Consider the following 21,336-nt stretch of genomic DNA (forward strand, 5'->3'; position numbering starts at 1 on the left):
ATCTCACGTACGTCAGTCTATTCTCATCATCAAATCCTTAGTCCCAAAATACAAGATCCTGACCAATGCAAGATGCGCTGTAGATGTTACATGCTGTGCTATGCTGTGCTGTGGGATACTACCCACTGTAAACGAGTGTCCTCCAGGCTGTGCATCCACTGAAAAACAGAATACAGGGGTGGTCCAGGGTCTGACCGCCCAATGTCTCGGATCTTCAGCCGACCGTCAATCAAGTTGTTTTGTTTCAACAATTGAAATGTGAGGTTATCTCCAACATCTCCCCCATCGACTTTGATGAGATACAAGTGTCGCGACACGACACACGACAGCCTTTTCACCGAATATTTGAGGGCACCCAGATTACTTACTATCTGGAGTACTCATTGCTTGTCTATCTGATACCCGCTGTATCCATCTTGACTGAAGATACAATTGAGGCTCTTTGGTACACCGTCTCACTGTATATTATTCATCAATCTCGGTGGATTCCCTCTTGGTCAACTCCAATTAGATTTGGCAGAGACCGCCTCTCATCAACACACATACAAACAAACGTTTGTACCACCATCAACGTTACCTTGAAAATACGCCACTTCGCTATTCCACAGGCTCAAAATGCATCTCGCCCCCAGGGATCGCGCAGAAGCTCTGCTGCTCAAGGCTGCCCGCGCGCACGGCATCCCCGCCACAAAGGACGACATCCGCAGCGCCCTATCCGACACGACCTTTGTCGAGTGGGCGAATCTGCATCTCGCGACAGACAATCTCCTCACGGGTGATGAGCTGGCACTGTGAGTTGTTGTGCTCACTTGTACCCTGATCTGATTTCTGACATTTCCATCTCTAGGTACACTGCTCTTGACAAGAGCGGACAGGTCGATCGTCTCGCTGACCTGCATGACTTGGGAGAGGTGCAGGCGGTGAACGAAGATGACATTCGTGCTGCCATTGAAGAGCTGAATCGCTCCACAGAGACCATAACCAAGCAGACAGAGACGTTGCGCCAGCAGCAGGACGCTCTTGCGCGCTTGGTCAAGAAACGGGATGAGGCGGAGATTGAGCGCAAGGAGCTGGAGGACGAGCGTCTTCGCAAGACCAGGTATACCTTGAATAAGCTGGTTTTTGAGGTAACACGGCCCCTCATCATTGTGTTGTAAAAAAACTAATCACCGTTTTAGGTCGATGGAGAGGCCCAGAGTCTTGAGTATCGTGTTCAGGATTTGGAGCAGATTGCCAAAACCTCGCGGTCTAATGTGAAAAGAACGGTTGAGAGCGTTTTTCAGTCTGATGACAAGTTGTTACTGAGTCTTCAGAAACTTGGCTGGGAACTTGATCAGCAGGATCCTGAGGAGGAGAAGACGATTGAGAAGCTGCGGGAGATTTGTATGAGGTATGTTTGACTCCTAACCTTGGTTGTATCATTACTGACTCTTGCAGATTGATCAAGACCACAGTCGAGACTCTCCGTACAAGACTAGACAGGATCTATCTCGAAGCCATCCTAGCAGCAGAGCGTTCAGGAGATGTCAAGGCTGCTACTCAAGACGACGTCAAAGCCCTCGAAGAAGAACTCGAGTCACTTTACTCCGAGATTCTACCCGTTGCGCAAATGTCTACTGAGCAACAACATCTCGAACCAGCTCTCAAGTCAACAGATGCTCAAAGCGGACAAAGCTTGCGCCGCTCAGCTGTTGCAGTGACATATGTATGCTCATCTATCAACGTTCATGTCAGGATCACTAACCTTGTATAGGTCAACGAATGTCTGGATCATCTCGTAGACAAAGTTACACTCCTCACAGAGCGTGTAAAAACTTTGCAGTCACACAACGCAGCAGCATCTTCCATCATCGCTACTGCCAAAGCCGAATCATCCGCCTCGCTCTCCCCCGAGAAGAAAAAGTCTATTCGAGCCGCCATGCCCGCATCGCCCATCCGCAACCCATCACCTATCCGTATGCGCGCCAACACAGTCGGCAGCCATCGCGGCACCAACAACAAAAGCAGCCGTCGCTCATCAGGCATCCTCGACGAACCCGCCATAGAAGCTCTCCTTCGCGATCTCGCCCTCTCCCTCCCCGACGCAGAAGAGGCGTCTATTCAAGACCAGGTATCTGCTCTGAACAAGGCCTTTAGAGAACGTTCGGATAAAACAACGGATGTGATGCGTGGTGCGCAGGAGGGCTTTGAGATGGGTGTTACGTCGAGGCTTGATGATGCGAGGTTGGCGATTCAACTGCTGCGTGATAGTATGTTGGCGGAGAGTCCGTTTGGGAAGGTTAAGATGCTGGATCCCGAGTTTGAGGAGTCGGTTGTTGCGCTGGAGAGGGATTTGGAGGGTGTGAAGGAGAAGTTGGATGGGGTTGTTGATAAGAAGGCTTTGGCTAAGAGTGTGAAGAAGGATGAGTTTGTGCAGCGGTGGGCTTAGGTCAAGGTGTTGGGTCAAGGAGTGGTGTAAAGCACCGAGTAGAGATGTTTTGCTGATTTAAACACGAGATCTACTCAAGGACATTCCCATAACGAAAAAATTATACCAAGGTGATGACTTTTATAGTAATTAAGCTATACATGCAACCACGCATGATCTATAAACATGGGTTGCGAAAATATACTATCCAAAGAATACTGCTCCAGCCCTTCATACAGATCCCCCGCACTCACAAGACTCTCAGCCATATTAGTCTGCCGCTGCTCCGCCCTTCTCTCACCAACAGGATGAACAAAAGTCGTCTGCACGCTCACAGTCGTCTTGGACGCATCAGCCTGGTTCCCCACCGCTTCTCCGCTCGTCGGCTGCGGCGCCACAGCGTCCATTATATCCGTATCGATGAGCTGCCAGATCTTGGACGGCTGGAAACTTATCATGTTGTTGTCGTGCGCTTGGCTGGACATGCTTTGTAACTGATGTAGAAGTTCGCGCTGGTATGTGTTAGTCTGGGTATGAAAGGGGGGATTGGTGAGGGACCTTTTGTATACTCCTTGGAGAAGGATCTGGCATGCTTTCTAGAAAATCGATGCATTTTCTATAATTTTCTTTAGATGTTTCTGAAACCTTTGTATCGCGGGCGTATTGGAATAACCATGGGATTGTAGCCGTCGCAGCTACCAAGTCTCCGATCAATGGATCGTAAACCATTAATCCTCGATCCATGCACGTTTGAACCAACCTCGTGACCCACGCGGAATGAAACATGGCCTGATCAACTGTCTGTTGAAGAAAAAGTCGGGGTTGCGATGGTCGATTCGCTCGTCGTAGCAAGACAAGATGGATAAACGGGTGATTCAACAATGCCTGCGATGCATGCGCTGTCATTTGGAACAGTAACCACGGCGCCCAATATTCCCTATGTCTCTCAAACTCCTCTGAAGTTCTTTCTGAAAAGCCCACGTTGCGGACAAAATGAATATGTCCAAGCTGTGACTCAAGGTCATAAAGTGTATTCGTGAGCTGGTAAAAGTTGGAGTTTGTGTCAGCGGGGTTATCCGCCTTTCCTATACGTAACGCGTGGAGATACGATATGACGTCTCCGCAGAAAGACACCGCGCGTACAGCATGTGAAGTAATTCCAGGATCTGTTCGTAGGTCATCGCGGATGGTGACCAAGTCTGGCGCGTACTCTTCGTCGCCTATGTATGCTGGCGGTGAGGGTTCGCGTGCGCTGCGAGGATATTCTGGCTTTGAGTGTGTTTGAGATAGAAGCGTGAAACGGGGTGTGAAGCCCTTTTCTAGAATAAAGACGCTCCAGTAACATCGTAGACTGGCGTCGCTGGGGGATTCGGCGTATCCTGCTCCGCGGACGAGTTCAAGTCTGCAGACAGCTCCTATCGTCATGAGAGCGAGGGCCGGTCTTCCTTCTGTGAACTCACGATTAGTATCATGGTTAATAAAGTGAGGATCGTAGTACCAAGTATATCGCCGAGTGCGAGTAAGCACAATGCCTGTGAGATTTCCAGCCGGGCTGTTCCTCGCATGGCAAGCTCCAAAACTGTATCTCGCGCGGCCCTCGCATGAGAATGAATAAGGTCAGCTTCTTTGGCGCTGCTCGCATCGTAAGGAAGATTCGAGAGAGCAAGTGCGAGAAAGATCCATTGCAGAAACATGGGGGATCTCTGGATACGTTCTCTCAGACCTTGAGGGTCAAAGAGAGGCAGGGGCTGGAAGTACAGCCGCCCTCGGTATTCGTCTACTGCATTGTCCAGTGAAGTTGGTGATGGGGTCACTTCTGGCAGAGGAGAAGACCTGTTGATGATTAGAGAGTACTGTGTAGTCAGGGTGAGGTGATTTACCAAGATCCCGAGGGTTCGTCGTGGATGGTTATCCTGCCAATGCGTCTTGGTGTTCTTTCTACCGTGGGCACTCGCCTGTTTCTCTGTCTTGGTAACGAGTCAGGTGTGAAGACTGAGCCAGCACTTGATGAAGCAGCCCCCGGTCTGTTTGTATGTGTTAGCCAATTAAAAAGAGCAAAATGATAGTGTTTGTTACCCAAGAAGCTCATTAATATCTTGACCGTCATAATTAACAACTCGATCTCTGTCTTTGTCAGCGCGATATAAGCACAAAGAGTGTTAATTGACTCACGATCTAGATGCCCTCCTCTTTCTCCTGACAGTCTCTCTATTTCGAGGCAAGTAGACACAATCCTGATGTAAACGCTCACAGAAAGAACATATAGGTTTTTCACCAGTGCACTTTGTCTTTTTTCGTCTGTTGATGAAGTTAGTATCCGACCTCGGATGGTGTTTTGGATTGGGGACCCATGCCATTGGTACTTACCGGCAGCTCTCACAGGCACGCCGCACGGATGATTCGGAAATAGAAGACATGCCCACTGGCCATGTATGTGCACAGATCGGTACAATCTGGGGAAAGGCGTGTAAGTTGTTTGGTGAGGATGGGGAGATGGAGATGACTCCGTGCCCACCAAAGACGGATATCCCGACACGTGACCTTGGAGTTGGAGAGACAATTGGGGCTGTCTTGGATTTTGTACGTGCAGGGGAGGATGACATGAGTTTTCCTGGCCTTATTTGGTGCTATCTGAGCATTTAATTGGAGTGATTGTTTGATACCTTGTCTATAATTTAGTAGGGAACTGTCGTGGTAATTCTCCGTACCCTCTCTGTCGAGATACCGTGAAACACGATTGGTCAATGGCTCTGGACACGGAATCTTACCTACTTTTCCGTCTTTTACTAGATATATCGTCTTATATAAATCGGATGTTTCTTTTACTTGAGCTCTCCTTTTAAATCATACTCTCATTATACTCACTTATAGCACTGTTCATATCATCTCTTTACAATGACCACCAGAAACCCAGTAGCCAAAACTGAGCCCATCGTCATCGTCGGCGCTGGTGTCTTTGGCCTTTCAACCGCCCTCGAACTCAAGAACAGAGGCTATAAAAATGTCACAGTTCTAGATCGCTATCTCCCACCCGTCATTGACGGAAGCAGCGTTGACATCTCCCGTGTTATTCGCGTCGAGTACGCTGACCCCTTCTATGGAAAAATGGCCCGCGAAGCACTCGACGGTTGGACGGGGCAATACTCTGACCACTTCCACCAGTCAGGCTTTGTGATGCTGGCGGACAAAGCAGGAAACTCGTTTGCGGAGAAGAGCAAGAATGCTGATAAGTCTCTGGGAGAAACGCTGAAGGAGTATGAGAATGCACACGATATCCGCGAGGAGTTCCCTGCTGTCCAGGCTAAGCTTGATGGTCTCAAGGCGTATTATAACAAGACTGGTGGTTGGGCTGATGCAGAGTCGAGTATACGCCAGCTAGCTATGGAGTGCAGTCTCGCTGGCGTCTCTTTTATCACAGGTGCAAGAGGCCGGGTTTTGTCATTGCGGTACAATGATTATAAAGTCACCGGTGTAAACGTCGCTGAAGGAGAACCCATCACAGCTGCGCAAGTCATCCTAGCTACAGGAGCATGGTCAAACAGACTAGTTCCCATCAGCCATGCTTCATCTGGGTCCGGTCAACCAGTTGGCTTCATCCGTCTAACTCCCCAAGAAGCAGAGAAACTCGCAGAAATGCCCGTCATCATCAACCTCAGCACCGGAGTCTTTGTCTTTCCTCCTACCCCAAAGACCCACATCCTCAAGATTGCACGTCACGGCTACGGATGGGCGACAGAGTTCGATGCCCCAGACGCTATAACCGAATCTCGAAAGGTTTCAACTCCAAAGAGAGACGAGAACAACGCCACTGCGAATTATCTCCCCAAAGACGCTGAGGAGGCTCTCCGTGAGGGTCTGCAACAGCTTGTGCCGGAGATTGGTAATCATGAGTGGTTGAGACAGCGTCTTTGCTGGTACTCTGATACGCCTGAGGGTGACTTTATCGTGGATCATCATCCTGTTCGCGAAGGAATCTTTCTGGCCACTGGTGGTGCTGGACAGTGAGTTACCTTGATTACGATAAGAAGATGTACTGACGAATTACGCAGCGCGTTCAAGTTCCTACCTGTTTTGGGACGATATATTGCCGATTGCTACGAGAACAAGGCTTCTGAAGTGCTTCGACATAAGTGGAGGCTTAGAGCACCAACGGGCAAGGACATGGTGAAGCAAGGTGATGGTAGCCGAGGTGGTCCTCCATTGCGCAAGTTGACAAGGGCTGAACAGGCCAAGTTGTAAAGATAATATTGATGCTTCTGTAAATAAATAGATAGACTAGAACCATCGTGTTGAGTTCACATTGCTTGGCAACTACGGCATATCAGAACTCGCTAGTACATGTCACGTCTACGTTTAGAATGGCCCCTACGTGGTGCTTTTGTGCTGTATTATATGGGATATGGACATATGTGTGACATGGAGTACCCCATCGCTTTGGTGACTTATCTGTCAACCAACCTGCTGACATCTTAGCCAAGAGGAGCACATGTGAAAGCATTCTTGACAGTTCCGCGATCATACTGGTCAATCTGCAAACAATATTAGTATTCTTTCTGAATGTCTTGTATAACAGATCACTTACAATATCGACAACTGCCGAGTAGGTTCCTGCAACCAAAAATACAAGACCCATAATGAAGATGATGAGGTTGACAATGGCTGGGAGGATATTCTCACGGCTGTACCATTTACCCTTCTTAAGCAACATGAACCACATAACAGCAGGCCAGTACAGCGTGAATCCAGAGTTTAGCAGACTGGACGTGATGGCAATCAAGTCGCTAAAGAAGGGAATAGCCTCGGCAATGACGAAGCCGATCCAGGTAAAGATGCTGATGAGCAACAGCCAAGAAATCCATCCCTTGGGAGTGTTGATGTACTTGGCGATAGAATTCTCGTGGACTCGGCCGTGGATATAACGCACGGCAACGGTTGTGTTAATAGAGCCGCTGATGAAAATGACAGGCAAGGCGACGCCAAAAGCAACCTTTGCGACTGTATGGCCTGCTGAGAGGAGAGCTGGAGACTTGACATCCACACCAACAAAGGAGTAGATGAGAGCGCCGGTGAGGGTGTAGATGATGATTTCCAAACCGCCGAGTGTCCAGATGGACTTCATGTAGTCGGTAGGTGTGTGCATCTCGTCCATGAAGCTGAACTGCGAGATGGAAAAGCTGTAGGCGAAGAAGATGTTGCAGAGCGCAATAAAGGCCTGCGCAAAAGTGACATCCTCCTTGGGCCAGGCAGACCAATTGACTGGCTCAGGTGCGTCGCTGGCCCTGATACCAGTGGCGATGATGGTGATGCCGATGGCTGCAATGATGGACACAAAGTCGATGTAGCCCAGAATAGCTACCTCGGCAAAACTAGGAGGCACCGCGAGAAGTACAAGCAGGATGGCAGAGACGACACCCCAAACAAGACTGCAGATGTTACTCTCAGTCAGTGTAGAAAAGGCAATGGTTCCTGTCAAGCAATGTGAGGCTGTGAGGAGGAGCAGCTGGAAAGTGACCATGGCGCCAAAGATCTCTGCTCCCCAACGGCCAAACATGAGACCTCCGGCGGCAGGGTAGTGCTCGACATGGGGGTACTTGATCTTGACCTGTCCGACGATGTATGAGGTGTAGATGGCGATGATACCGATACCGACAGAACAGATAACGCCAGCGACCATACCGAGGGTAGCAAAAGCGCCGGGAATAGAGAGCGAGCCGAGGGCCACGGCCTGGACGATAAGGACGATGGTGAGACGCTTCCAGCCGAGACGGTTAAACTTGGCCTTTCCATCGAGGATCTTGCGCTTCTCGAACTCGGTGACTTCGCCGATCATCTTTTCGCTGGTCGAGTCGTCGTCTTCACGAGCGACGGGGCCTGAGAGGATGTTGTTGTCCTGGGGGTCTTGTCCTCGAGGCGCGTCCTTGGACTTTGTCTTTTTGTTGGCGGCGGCTTCGACCGAGGTAGTAGTTGTGGGGATCATTTTGGATTGTGATTTGTGTTGATTAGTCTATCATTGTCACACAGACAGTTTCCGTTCCAATGCAATTCTTGTGAGAATATTGAGTGGGTTGGTGAAGGAGGTGAGGTCAAGAGTAGAGTCAAGGCGGGACCAGGCCAGCTTTGTAGGGCAACAACATGACTCCTCCCCCCTTTAGACCGACGTCGGACTGAGAGTCGATGCTCATCTTCAAGCTGGGAAGAGGCGAAGGAAAAAGTTTGTCAGTCCATGTCATGTCACGATCCATGGATGGAGTACAAAGTGGGTTTGTATCGTCTTTCTAGAAGGAAAGCTTCTTTATGAGCCTCTTGGTTGGTCGGATTAGTAACGCTCCACTAACAAGCGAATCAGCTAACTTTAGTAGCTGAGAACTGTTGTAAGACTTTTGCAAGACTTTTCATGGCTGTCAACTATACACTATCTCTACTATGGATGAGAACTCGAGATGGATAGTAATTACTGACTATATTCGTATTTTATTTAAATTTAATTCAACTGAACAGAGAGGTAACAATTGTCCTTTGGTTCAGAAGCTCAAATAAACATCCTGGAGAACAAAACAAAGCTGGTGACTTTTGTGGATTCTCTTACTCAAAAGTCGGTCCATTTTACCTAATGATTCCCATAAAACTTCGAAGCGGAAGCGGAGGCCCCGAGTCTGTTCTCGCCCCTTGAATGAAATCTTTGAGACGCGGAGTCGATCATTCAATGCTGGGGAACAGAGTTCAGGTTCAGGGTCTAAACTTTATATGGTCAATACAACGGGAGGGATGCATCGTTGAATGCGGGTGATGGTTTTAATAACGGCTAAAGACGGAACGGCTCTTAAAGTATATGAGTGTAGTGCTAACTAGCCATGGCTGGCCAGTTACAGAGAAAACATCTCTCTTTGTCCAATTCTCTTCATTTCAACTCAAATTGTGGCTTCTAGGTTGGCTGAGAGATATTTGAGACAATCCTTGTGCAATGATAGCTCACGTTGTATGAGTATCTCATGGCAACCGTGGCATTCCCCTCATCCAAGTATCAATCATATTTGGGCTCCTGATATCTGAATCTTCGAATGGAACAAACTTCAACGCATGGGCTGTAATGTAGTACTCATATTATCTCATAAATCTCAACGCCGTCATTATTCGTATCAAACATTCCCTCGTTCCCTCACACCCTTACACCAAACGCCAATCAGTAACATAAACTAAAACTTGGGCATTGTCCTCCTCGTCTTTGACCCCGTCCCATTAAGCAAAAAGTAAACAGGTAAAAACAACAAAGACCCCATAATACACAACCAAGTGCTATACAGCTGCCAAATCTTCCACAAGAAAGGACCCAATCCAGGACACAAGAACTGGATACAGTCGTTGACAGGATACAAATCTTCCTGGCTGGCAATATAGTACTTGGGGCTCTGTCGACGAGGTTTCCTATCCTCTGGCGCTTCGTCTTCGTCTGAAGATGACTCGGGCGATAGTTGGGTGAGTTGCAGAACCGAGACGAGTCGTACTGGTGCTTTGTAAAGAGGCACAAACCAGAGAGCAAAGGTTTGGCGGAGGGAGACGTAAAGAAGACCGCTTTTTTGATCAAATGCTGGAAACAATTAGCATCGTAAATGTATATTATGGATAGGGTTGCCTACCTGCTGAGTCCACCTGGATGTCAATGTGCGGACTTAGAGTACGGTACCAGCGGTAGATTCCCAGTATCAATTGAATAGACTCGAGACCGCCTGCAAGAGGGACTTGTCCTTTTGATATGGACGGAACGTGGCAGAATGGGTGTGTGAATGAGGCGTTGGGGAGAAAGTATTCCCTCAAGGCAGACTCTTGGGCTTCTGGTGTTCCTTGAGTAAGCGACCTGATGACGCCGCCGATTTCTTTGACTGTGATGTATTTAGTAGTCAATTGGAGTTGCTGTCACAAGAACTCTTACCTGGATGTTCCATCTTGGGTTTATTGTGAGTGGATATATTTCTGAGGCTTCAATGGGTTGTCAATATTCTGCAAATAATGCTTGTTTGGGTGGATGAGCTGGAGTTTATAGAGCGCGGCGTCGTCTAGAGATAAGCAATTGGAGAGCCGAGACTGGAATGATGAGTGTGTTGTTGTCTCAGTTCCTATCAATGATATGACTGCTATATCATCCATCAATATCGCTATCTATGCCAATGTCTATTCAGCTCAGCCTTGGAATTTAAATCATTGACTCGTAATGGTTACGTTTGACATGTGAAAGATTGACGTCATGATAACAACTAACATTCATTGAGTTTCACATGCAAACACCAAAAACAGTCTCTATCTCAATATTCCTCACTCTTCAACAATCTCACCAACTGTCACAATCATGCCGTTCAACTCAGGTCTTGTCAATCCCATCTTACATCCTCTCATTTTCCTCTTCCAAATATTCCAATGGATCACAGCTAAACTCCTCTCGCCCAGACCGCCTAATGAAAATGCGAGGCTGGGACATAATCGACCCAAAATCGCAGTCATTGGTGCTGGTATCACGGGTGTTACCTCTGCAGCTCATTGCATCGGACATGGCTTTGACGTTGTAATTTTCGAAGCCGGGTCAAAGGATAATGTAGGCGGTATCTGGAGTGTAAGTAACCACCGCCCAAGCTCAAGTACACAAGCTAATTGAACGTACAGAGAGTCAATGAAACGTCTGGCCTTCAGATCCATTCATTAATGTATCGATTCCATCCTTCTGTCCAGTGGAATCGTGGCTATCCTGATCGTCAGCAAATCCTCAGCCAGGTCAGACACCTCTGGGAACGCTACGGACTCAAAGAGCGCACTCGGTTCAACACCAAGATTGATCGTGTTTATCAAGACGAGCAAGGGAGGTGGATCGTCAATAATCCTTCTCTCGGTCGTTTTGGTGGTGTTATTGCTGCTGTTGGGACCTGTGGTGCACCCAAGATGCCCAAGATTCATGGCATGGACAATTTTAAAGGTCCCATCTACCACTCTAGTGATTTAACTGGGTATGTGCACTGTAATATCTCGAGAATAGATACTGACTTGTGTTTAGAAAAGATGTCAAGGGTAAGAAAATGGCCATTATTGGCGGTGGTGCTTCTGCAGTAGAGTCCCTCGAATTCGCCTTTGCAGAGGAAGCTGCCCAAGTAAGCATTCTCTCCCGATCAGACAAATGGATTATTCCTCGCAATATGTTTGTCGATGCTCTTCTCAGCTTCAACATATTCGGCCATGAGACAGTTCTGTCATTTATCCCCGAGTTCTTCCTCCGCAAGTTCTTCTATAGAGATCTCGAGAACATCTCACCAGCCAAGAATCATGGCTTGTTCATGGAGACGCCCATGGTCAACTCTGACATTATGGATAAGCTACGCGAGGGTAAAGTAGAATGGGTCCGCTGCGATATCGACGAGTTTGTCTATCAAGGAGTTCGCGTTAATCGACGTGCCAAGGGTGTTCCCCAAGGCGGTCCCGGCCATGAAGAAGTCATTGACGCAGACATTATCGTCATGGCAACTGGTTACAAAAGACCTTCCCTCTCATTCCTCCCAGATGATTGCTTTAGGGAACCTTATCCACCACCCAACTGGTATCTCCAGACATTCCCACCATCTCACCCTTCCGTCTCAGCCATCAACTGCACCTACGTCAACGCCATTGGGACAGTCGGTAACTGGCACATTGGCATCTACACCAGAATTCTGCTCATGTTTCTCATGGACCCCTTGTCTCGACCTAGTCCATTTTGGATGCAGCGTTGGATCGACTTGACAAAGACTCTAAAGCTTACCAGCCCAACTGGCGCTTTTGACTTTTTTACGTACTTGGAACTTCTCTGGTGGTTCTTCTTTTGTGTCGTTGTTAACCCGTTCCGATGGAAATGGGCCATATTTGTCTTTTTGGGTGTTGGCTTTGGACTTCTAGAGGCTGTGGTGAGTCAAGAGGAGAGAATCACCAATGGAAATGGGTACCATGCTAGAGACGAAGGGACAAGCCTATGACTTGTCTCTTCCACGATTCAACTCTTACCATCACAACATGGACACTTGAAATCACAAGATAAGGGCATATATGCTGGTAAAGCCATAGTCTCGCGGACTGTGATACACCATCGCAATTAAAATCGACACTGCGTGATATACTACCGACGGGAAAACACCGCCATCTCCAGTTCCATTAAATACTTCGCAATAGCTATTGGGGGCCAGGGACTGGAATAGCTCCGATCTGGACCATCATTCCAAATATATCCGGAAGACCACGTTCTTCCACGATCTTCCCGTCGGCGAATCTGTATATGTTCATAGCCCGTGACCGAACTTGTCTGCCGGACGCAGGGAAACCAAAGAATTCCCCTTGATGAGTGCCGGAAATGTTGAATCGTGCAACAATAGTATCCTTCTCAACAACAGTCTCCTCTAGGGACCACTGGATATCAGGATAGGCGGATCGCATCATGCCGAGGATCTGCATGTAGCCACCAAGCCCTTTGAGAGGTTCGCTGCCGAACGGGACATGGAATATAGCTGATTCAGAAACTACTTCTTTGCCTATGGTCTCGTCGCCCGTGTTGATGAATTCAATGAATCGGGCCATTCTGTCGCGCAGATCCTTTACTACAGTTAGTATTGCCAATCAAGCCGGGCGTTATATCTAGCGGGGGCAAACCTGGGGATTGCTGGGGGTTTCATTCGGCCTGGTGCAGTATTAGCTATGAGGTAATTATAGAGGCAGCACCTTGAGAGGTGGAGTTACGAACCTGTCCATTGCGCAATTGGTATGTATGACGGAAGGGGGACTAAGTGTTGTGATTAACGCGAAAGTGAGATAATTGGAGTAGAGGGCTTGACGAAAGAAAGTTATATGTCTTGGGAGATATCGACAACTCCACTCTGCGTTGATTTAACTGTATGTTGCGTGTTGTAGGCGACGTTTAGCTTGAGGTGAACACCACTTTTATACATACACATATATATAGTTGTATTTAACCTTATTATGTAACTGATCGCCCTCTTACCGATCGTTCCTCTGATCGTGACATGCAGTATGGAGTGCTAGAGTGACATTGCCACCAGTGATGGCCTCAGTTGGCCATTTTCACAGTAAATGTATTATAAATCAGACAGCTTTTATAATCAATTGTCAGTTATGACTAAGGAAAAAAATGACTCATCTACAGTTCTTCAAAACCACAGCAGGATATAAGATACATTCGGAAATTCGAGGTTCCCGTAGCGGGGAAGCATTCCCGCGGGAAGGTCTTTATAGAGCGACGCAGTGCTTGTATTTAGTTGTTCGTAAAATTCATTAAGTAACTCCCCCAGTAGTCCTCCTCCTACGTTGCTTGACCATACGTCACAACTGTTTCCCTACTGACATCAATGCCATTGAAACTGTGACTCCGCTTGGTGCTGAAACTGACCACGGCTGGTTCAGGCTTCTGGGTCAGAGAAGGACAACGATCGGCCACGCTGTCAAAGCTTTCAGTGTCTTGTCTGAATCCATCCGAGTCAACAGCAACACCCTGCTCAGGATCTCTGTACCATAGACATGCCTCTTCATCTTGAGGACCATCTGACTTTCTGTGAGACAGCTCATATGAATCAATGACGTTGGGACAGTCGCTTCCCTTCTCCTGATTGAAGCTGTTCTTGGGAGACTTGTCCTGGGAACGGATCTTGGACTGGATAAGGAAGGGGATGTAGCGCTTGAAGAAAGGCTTGAGGGCCGGGATGCAGATGACGACGATGCTCAGGTTGACCTCGATGAAGCTAAGGACGACCTGCGGCGGTAGGTTCCAAGTGTAGTCGTAGCTCTTGATCATGGGGAGGGTGATGAAGAGTCGTCTGAGGGTAACACCAATGATGGAACCTCCTGTTGCAAAGAGTAACGCAAGACCCAGCTTCTGACGCATGGGAACTTGCAGAGGCTGAACGATCCGGAAGGGTATTATCATGAGGAACAGGTCCATTGCAACACTGCAGGAGATGAGGTAGATAGCGAGGATGCTGAGATCAAGGCACTTGTCCTGCTGGAGTGGGTCAAAGGTCGCACTTATAGGCCAGCATCGGAAGACGATGAGCAAGACGTAGGTCAAGCTATAGGCGCACACCAGAGAGATGCAGAAGTACACGGCTTGGCGGACGAGTTTGTCGATGGAGATTCGTAGGTAGAAGGCGAGGACGGAGAGCTTGGAGAGACTGACGCTGGCGCAGTAGAGGAGGTTAGATGCAGTGCTGTACTGCCCAAACATGGGGACATATGGCCGTATAGGGACGTCCCATGTGTGGTTTCCAACGCCAACTTCTAGGACTGCTCACTGTTAGATAAAGGGATAATCTCCAAGTCAAACTAGGATTCACATACGCATCATTGCCATGGCTAGAAAGCCAAAAGAGAAGATTAGACTTGCTATACATAGGTCTATTCGAATTAGCGTGTCCATTTTGCAAAAGTGACAGAATAAAAACTCACAGTCATCAACTCCTAGATTACCCTTGACCACAAACTTCCTCGTCAGAATTCGAATAATGACAATCATGAGCGCAACACCAGTAGTCGCTACCCCAGCGGGCAGGACAGCGCCAGCACTGGTCGGTGGGTTCTTCATAACTCTAGTATATCCCGGTGGAGGCTCCGCGAGATACAGAGGAGGAATCATGGGGATAATAGGAGACGCCATGCTGAAGGAAGCAACTCCTTATAAGGTGAGAGGCGATCAACGCCAAGAGGATATATAGTAGTGAACAAAAAAGTAAAAGCGGCGTAGTGCTGATATGCAAGTTTATTTTTTTTAATATAAATAAATGGGCACGGTAAGACATGCAGCAGTAGCACGACTCGCAATGGGGATGAGAATAGGGAATGTCTTGGGACGTGCAGCTTCTCTTTATATATTGGACAAGGAGCAAGGTTGTAAAACAAGATACTAGACTTTTCCCTCTCCACCGTGATACAGATACAGAGTCTACAGGCAAACAGTACTGGGATTCTGTTCGTGTCTAATCCCTCTTCTCTTGTGACATGGTACAAGATCTCCATTCTGTCCCAGCGAGTCTACATAGCCGAGCAAGTAGTCGAGGAAATGGGTCGACGTGAGGAGGGGAAAATGACATCTCACTTACAAAAAGGAGAATAGGACAAGGTATTGGACAATCAGAGGCGAAAAGAAGAAAAGAAAAAAAAAAGATACAGAGACATCTCTTATTGCTTTTGTTTGTCTGTTGCAGTTATCCATTTCGTAGCGTCCTCGTCTGATATAGTATTGCAACCCTGTCTATAAGTGAGCCTTGGCAACCCATGTCAAACAGAAGAGAGATGCTCTCGGTTAGATGTGGGGGAGACAAGAAGGAGACGCTGTTCAGTAGCTAATTGATCCATCGTGAACTCGTTTTGTATCCTTGAAGAACCCCTTATTAAGAGTTGTGGACTGGTGCCCGACTTTGAAGATTTCGGAAGCCAACGAGAAGTAAAGTTATATTGTATGGCCTCAATTTTATGGGTGAACCAGTCAAGACGCTGCATGTCTCACCGGTTTGTTTCTTCAGAACCCGGCTGTCGAGGAACCCGGTCTTGAGATGTCTGTCACTGCAGCAATCACAGTAGCTGACCAACTGCAGATGGGATACCAAGAAGGCTGAGGTTTCACTGCTCATCTCACGTGAGTCGGCTTTCGCGTTGATGGGTGGGTTGTCTTGTATATGATGCATCACGGGAGTTGGTAGTATCCCGAATGGATACAACATGGTTGACAGGCTGGAGGATCTGCTCTTGTGGTGGATGACGGTACCTGGAACCCATTGGAAGTGCTAAGACTCATGATTCGAACTATTGATGTGTGTCACGTTTTTCTTTTTCCCCTTCGGAGGTCTTCCATATCTACAGTGTGTCGCCGGTTGATTGCGCGTTCACAATTGTTGCTTCTTTTGTCTTTCACCATGGACATGATGTATATGCGTGGCCTTGGAAGCAGTTGTCATGATGATTGGACTGTTTCAAGACCTGGACTGACTGCCTTACAGACAGTAGGTTGAATTAAAGCTGACACAAGTTCAGACGAAAGAACCGAATTTAGATAGACAACATCACTACCAATATGAGCAGTCTCTCAGATCATCAACTGTCATGATAACTCATCACTTGTCTAAAAAATTATTACCTCTTTTTGCATTCGGGCTACAATTGCCAAAAGGGGATAGACTCGACTAACCACCACTGACTTTTCCTTTCTTTTTTTTATCGTAGTCAGCATTTTGTCTGGTCCCAAATACCCCTGCAATGGATCTGGATGCATTGACACACTCGATCTTGAATGGCTCTTGGCCTGCCAACTACCCTGTTCCTGGTTTGTAGATGCGAGACACAATCACTCCATTGCACAGACGTTTCCTTGGTTGACCTCATTAATTTGTTTACATATTAATCTATCTCGATCTTGACTGCGAGATGAGAGATGCGAGCTGCTGGGTAATCTCGCGCTGACGCACTTTAGATGCCGCAGGTTGAAGATTACCGGCAATGCTATAGATTGTCGATCCAATATATTCCAGGTTCTAGACGTCATCGAGATAGCCGATCAAAGTCATAGCCGTACCTGTATTGGAGTCACTCATTTGACAGGAAACGAGGGCATCCACAATCGCTCCGAAGGACTACGCTTTTCCACTGATACGAGACTGGGTTAGTTATGCAACCAGGTACGCGTAATGCAAGTACCGTACAGAGTAGAAGTTGTCTCTTCCTCCGAGGAGATCGCGAAACCAAAAGAGGTAAAGACCACAAAGGCTGGGTCATGTCATGGAAGACTTGGCGGTGGAAGACAAAAAAGCAAATACAACATCCTATCAATTGAGTGAGCTGACAAGTTGCCAAGCTCAAAGCCACCAACAAAACTGCTCTATGGTTGCATGCAGGTACAATCGAAGACAATGTCTCAGCCCTTTCTATGCGCATTGAGATTCATATCACCTCACAACATATATCATCACAAATATCATGATGATCTGTTTCTCGGCGTTTCACTTGCGCTTCATTCAACAATTCTCTGAAATGATTACTATCTAAAATAACGTTCAGATCTTGCACTCTCTAACACATGAGTGGAGTGCACGACGAACCGTTGATCAAACCGCCACGGCCCGCTCCAATAACCCTTGTAGAAGCCGTTACAGACTGAGAACAGTTTAGCCTTGTCCACCGCGTTCTTTGTAAAGTGAAGAGAGAACTCTAGACTCGACCCAGGGTCCATATTGATGATAGTGACACTTGCTTTGTTTCCCTGTCCTCATAAACTCGAGACATGTCACTCTCACTAACATCCTCCATGTCAAACCTGCTCTGACTGTATGAAAAGACCCAAGAAATATGTCCTGTCATATTCCATACCCACTTTCCTCGCAACTATTTCTCGACAAGGAAACCCCTGCCAGTAAATGCCGCCATTAAATGTATTCGTTTTGTCATATATCAAACCCGTCTTATCCGACCGTATTCTGTCCTTGACCTTGCCATGTCGAATGCCATATGCACGATCGAATCTGGTTAACAAAACCGTTGTGATCGATTGCAAAAACTCGACAAGAACGAGTACATATACTAGCACGTGGGTTGCAAAATGTCTGGTGGCGAGAACCCCCGGCTACTCTAGTAGATTTCATATATCAGAAAGACTAGGGCCATGCAGCTTACAACAAGCTCCAACCAACTCGACAACCCTTGACGAACAAACTTGGTAAACAATTGCACCTCTTGTACGGAGTACTATTCTCTCGTTCACCTCCTAACCTCATCCACTATCGTGAAAAAGTCCAGCCCTTGAAGAATTCGCTTAACCTCGCCTGCCGGTGGAGTAAGAGAAAAATCCAGTTGATATGTCATGTTTCAGCTTCTACGAGGTCCTCGGCTTTTTCGCTATTATATACGGAACGTGTTCGCGCTTTGACAGCACCACTTTTGACGAAACTAAAGAATTACCGGGATACGTTACGAACCAACCTAGTGTGCAAGAACCGTCAAGATCTACAGACGCAATATATCTGAAGCCACCAGATCGACTTGTTCCTGCACGGTCGTGAATCAAGCTTGGTCACGGGTCTAGAACAAGTTAATATGATGCGTCGCTCGGGCATACAAATGAACGCACAATAACTCTGAAACGCGAGGCTCTTTATCCAATGTCGTGATGTAACAAGCTATCCTCTGGGGTATTAATATCTACATCCCACTGCCAATGTACAGTTCTCGTCATATACCTCATTGGGGTTTCGTCTACCTGAGCACACTCTCACATCTAACACGCAACATATAGTATAATCAGTTCGTAATGCATCATGCTTCCCCATCCCGTCTTATTCCGCAGGTCATATTTGTTGGTTCGTATAACGTAACCCGCCCAGTCAAAACTACTCCTTGGCTTCCAAAACGATTTACTCCAGTCTAGACAACGTCTTCTGTTCCTACTGCCTCGTAACCTCCGCGATCTCGTCGACCCGTGATTGTCATTAAGCTTGGACTCTCGTACATGGCACTGTAATCGACTCTCTCGCCACCAAGCACTGCAGATCCGTTCTCTCGCTGTCCAAAGATAGGGGCGGGATCGCACCAAAAATCTTTGCAGTTGGTGATGCAGCCCTTGCTGTAGGGGTTCTTCTTCTTGCGTTTGTTCTTGCCAGATACGGCACCACGTCCGGTGATGGTCTCGATGAATGGATCCACACCAAGAGTACGGCTCAGTGACTTGAGCATGCCACCCTTGTGCTTGTGAGAGTGAGCAGCAGCGGGCCCTGTAGCAGATAGAGACGGGTGGTTGGGGTCGAGAGGCGCGCCAGTAGATGTGAGAGCGGTGATGTTGGTACCATCGCGGATGCCAAACATGTTCTCATACGTAGTCATGGCCCGGGCAACCTGGATGAATTGAGTGAACAAAAGCATGGTGACCCAAAGCAGTTGCATAGTGATCCAGATAGCCAGGATCGAAGTGTATGAGTCGGCGTTGATGTACTTGCAAAGAGTAGGGCTGAGGACATTGCAAGTTTCTGAAGCATTCTTGCTGACAGTGTCAAAGTCTGGAAATGATGTTAGCATCTTTCGGTGCGTACCCAATAATCCGAGAAGCTTACAGTAGTACAACAGGAAGTCATACGAGACGATACCCATGGTAAGTGAAATGAGGTAGAAGAAAAAGTGTCGATGATTGTTGATACCAACACAGTTGTAGACCCATGGGCAGTGACTGAATCAGTTAGTATCACATAAACCCAACCAAGACAAACTACTTACTGGTCATGTTTGGCAACGCATCGCTGGCAGCGACGACAATGCTTGCTTCGAAGAGGCGTCTGAATCATGCAAGTAACACAAAAGTTGGTCTCGTCGTATTTCCACTGAGCAAGGAGCTCATCAATAACAGCCTTTTGCTCAGCAATGCCGTTCATTTTGGGAACAAAACCGGGGTCGTATCTCATGCTTGCAATGTAGAAGTACACTGTAAAGCCGAAAAAGAGGGCAAAAAGGAAGTTGAGTATGCCGTGGCCTTTGCCTTCGGGTGCGCCGAGTGTTGTCGCAAAGAGGACTGTCGTCAACCAATTGACACCAGTCCAGAAAAGTGTAGCGGCAAAGATGCCAGTTAACCAAGGCTGCAACACGTTAGTGGTTGGGCATAGCAAAAAGATTCATCACTACATACTGTCTTGTGGAAATGTCGCATGTCTGAAGGCGCATACTCCAACACTTGCTGAGCAACCCACTGAATAGCATAAACGGCGGCGATTCCAAGTGGCACACCAATATACACGGGCGCACTCGACATAGCGACGAGCATAGCCCATACCAAAACAAAAGGCCAAAAGAACAAAAACCTAGTAACAAAACTCCTCTTGTCCTTCAAGAAGTAGCTAGCACCAGGCCAAGGAGGCACCGCGGGGTGACCATCCTCGTCGAAACCGCATTCCGTCAGGGCTCTGTGCCAGGCGACTTCGGTGTTGAGCTCCTTTGCCGTCACAGAAGGAGTCTTGCCCGTCTGTGTCTTTGCAAATCGGTCGGCACCGTATTCGATAAGTTTGAGGATGCACCCAGGACTTCCTTTAACCAAAGCCCAATGCAGCGCGGTGAAGCCTTGTTCGTCGGTCGCGTGGACGCTTGCGCCCCAGCGGAGGAAGAGATCGACGCATTGGGGAAAGCCCTTGTAAGCAGCCCACATCAGCGCCGTGTGGCCAAAGGTGTCGATGACATCAACGGGAATTCCCTGGTGCAAGAGTAGAACCAGGAGAAGGACGTTGCCGTTGAATGTCGAGATGTGGAGGGTGTTGTAGCCTTGGGCATCGGTGACGAGGGGGTCGGCGCCGTGCTGGAGAAGCAGATTGACGGTATAGTAATGGCATCGCTGGGCTGCCCATTGAAGAGGAGTTGCGATGGATTCGCCGCCTTTTCTGTTGATTTCGGCGCCGTGTTCGATCAAGAATTTGCACATTGCATATTGATTGTTAATCGCAGCCCACTGCAAAGATTGGTCAGCTCATCCTCGTCTTCCGCAACTTGTCGTCGCGTTGCTCAGCACTCACATGTAAGGGCGTGATACCCTCGTCATCATGGTAGGTCGCATCGTACTCGCCCGACTCGAAGAGCTTCTCCATGGCCGGTACGTCTCCTACGCGGGCCACCTGCATGATATCGTCCTCTTGGGTCTGGGCATCTCCTGGCAGACTGCCCATCTCAACCTCGCTGTTGAGCTTGGGCGTAGCAGCATTGGCCTTTCCCGACATTTGAATTGGCGCGGCTGATCCGCCTGATGTGCTGGTCGTGTTTATGCTTGCCATGGCAATTGTGCCCATAGGCTAGGGTTTTCTTTCGTGCGACGTAGGTTATAGTAATGGTTTCACGTGGGGAGGACAAGCTCGATGGGGGAGACAAAATATGATAGAAAAGAAGAGTCGGTTTATTCGTACAAG

The 21,336-nt window shown here is 47.9% G+C and overlaps 9 protein-coding genes across 9 annotated transcripts; 3 read left to right on the forward strand and 6 right to left on the reverse strand.

Annotated features, from left to right (window-relative positions):
- Window positions 1-615: 615 nt before the first annotated feature.
- FGSG_06534 (uncharacterized protein) lies at window positions 616-2,428 on the forward strand (the record flags this gene model as incomplete). The annotated part of the gene is made up of 5 exons (XM_011327843.1): window positions 616-791; window positions 848-1,127; window positions 1,179-1,390; window positions 1,438-1,705; window positions 1,754-2,428. The coding sequence occupies 5 exons, from the start codon at window positions 616-618 to the stop codon at window positions 2,426-2,428; spliced, it is 1,611 nt and encodes a 536-aa protein (XP_011326145.1).
- Window positions 2,429-2,562: 134 nt separating this feature from the next.
- FGSG_06535 (uncharacterized protein) lies at window positions 2,563-4,824 on the reverse strand (the record flags this gene model as incomplete). The annotated part of the gene is made up of 5 exons (XM_011327844.1): window positions 2,563-2,901; window positions 3,551-3,855; window positions 3,906-4,240; window positions 4,580-4,615; window positions 4,775-4,824. 5 exons carry the CDS (start codon window positions 4,822-4,824, stop codon window positions 2,563-2,565), a joined length of 1,065 nt encoding a protein of 354 aa, XP_011326146.1.
- A 478-nt stretch (window positions 4,825-5,302) lies between these two features.
- FGSG_06536 (uncharacterized protein) lies at window positions 5,303-6,646 on the forward strand (the record flags this gene model as incomplete). The annotated part of the gene is made up of 2 exons (XM_011327845.1): window positions 5,303-6,408; window positions 6,457-6,646. The coding sequence occupies 2 exons, from the start codon at window positions 5,303-5,305 to the stop codon at window positions 6,644-6,646; spliced, it is 1,296 nt and encodes a 431-aa protein (XP_011326147.1).
- Window positions 6,647-6,694: 48 nt separating this feature from the next.
- FGSG_06537 (N amino acid transport system protein) lies at window positions 6,695-8,466 on the reverse strand. Its single transcript, XM_011327846.1, has 2 exons — window positions 6,990-8,466; window positions 6,695-6,936 (listed from the first exon to the last, which is right to left on the reverse strand). Exons 1-2 carry the CDS (start codon window positions 8,382-8,384, stop codon window positions 6,877-6,879), a joined length of 1,455 nt encoding a protein of 484 aa, XP_011326148.1. The 5' UTR covers window positions 8,385-8,466; the 3' UTR covers window positions 6,695-6,876.
- Window positions 8,467-9,600: 1,134 nt separating this feature from the next.
- On the reverse strand, window positions 9,601-10,347 carry FGSG_06538 (uncharacterized protein; the record flags this gene model as incomplete). The annotated part of the gene is made up of 3 exons (XM_011327847.1): window positions 9,601-9,992; window positions 10,042-10,284; window positions 10,335-10,347. 3 exons carry the CDS (start codon window positions 10,345-10,347, stop codon window positions 9,601-9,603), a joined length of 648 nt encoding a protein of 215 aa, XP_011326149.1.
- A 401-nt stretch (window positions 10,348-10,748) lies between these two features.
- FGSG_06539 (uncharacterized protein) lies at window positions 10,749-12,393 on the forward strand (the record flags this gene model as incomplete). The annotated part of the gene is made up of 3 exons (XM_011327848.1): window positions 10,749-11,009; window positions 11,060-11,397; window positions 11,445-12,393. The coding sequence occupies 3 exons, from the start codon at window positions 10,749-10,751 to the stop codon at window positions 12,391-12,393; spliced, it is 1,548 nt and encodes a 515-aa protein (XP_011326150.1).
- A 193-nt stretch (window positions 12,394-12,586) lies between these two features.
- FGSG_06540 (uncharacterized protein) lies at window positions 12,587-13,159 on the reverse strand (the record flags this gene model as incomplete). The annotated part of the gene is made up of 3 exons (XM_011327849.1): window positions 12,587-13,003; window positions 13,061-13,088; window positions 13,152-13,159. 3 exons carry the CDS (start codon window positions 13,157-13,159, stop codon window positions 12,587-12,589), a joined length of 453 nt encoding a protein of 150 aa, XP_011326151.1.
- Window positions 13,160-13,727: 568 nt separating this feature from the next.
- FGSG_06541 (uncharacterized protein) lies at window positions 13,728-15,074 on the reverse strand (the record flags this gene model as incomplete). The annotated part of the gene is made up of 3 exons (XM_011327850.1): window positions 13,728-14,698; window positions 14,759-14,803; window positions 14,867-15,074. 3 exons carry the CDS (start codon window positions 15,072-15,074, stop codon window positions 13,728-13,730), a joined length of 1,224 nt encoding a protein of 407 aa, XP_011326152.1.
- Window positions 15,075-18,630: 3,556 nt separating this feature from the next.
- FGSG_06542 (palmitoyltransferase AKR1) lies at window positions 18,631-21,150 on the reverse strand (the record flags this gene model as incomplete). The annotated part of the gene is made up of 5 exons (XM_011327851.1): window positions 18,631-19,455; window positions 19,510-19,622; window positions 19,670-20,025; window positions 20,076-20,885; window positions 20,950-21,150. 5 exons carry the CDS (start codon window positions 21,148-21,150, stop codon window positions 18,827-18,829), a joined length of 2,109 nt encoding a protein of 702 aa, XP_011326153.1. The 3' UTR covers window positions 18,631-18,826.
- Between the last annotated feature and the right edge of the window lie 186 nt (window positions 21,151-21,336).

The sequence above is a fragment of the Fusarium graminearum genome, chromosome 4 (genome assembly GCF_000240135.3).
Source record: "Fusarium graminearum PH-1 chromosome 4, whole genome shotgun sequence".
NCBI classification, from domain to species: domain Eukaryota; kingdom Fungi; phylum Ascomycota; class Sordariomycetes; order Hypocreales; family Nectriaceae; genus Fusarium; species Fusarium graminearum.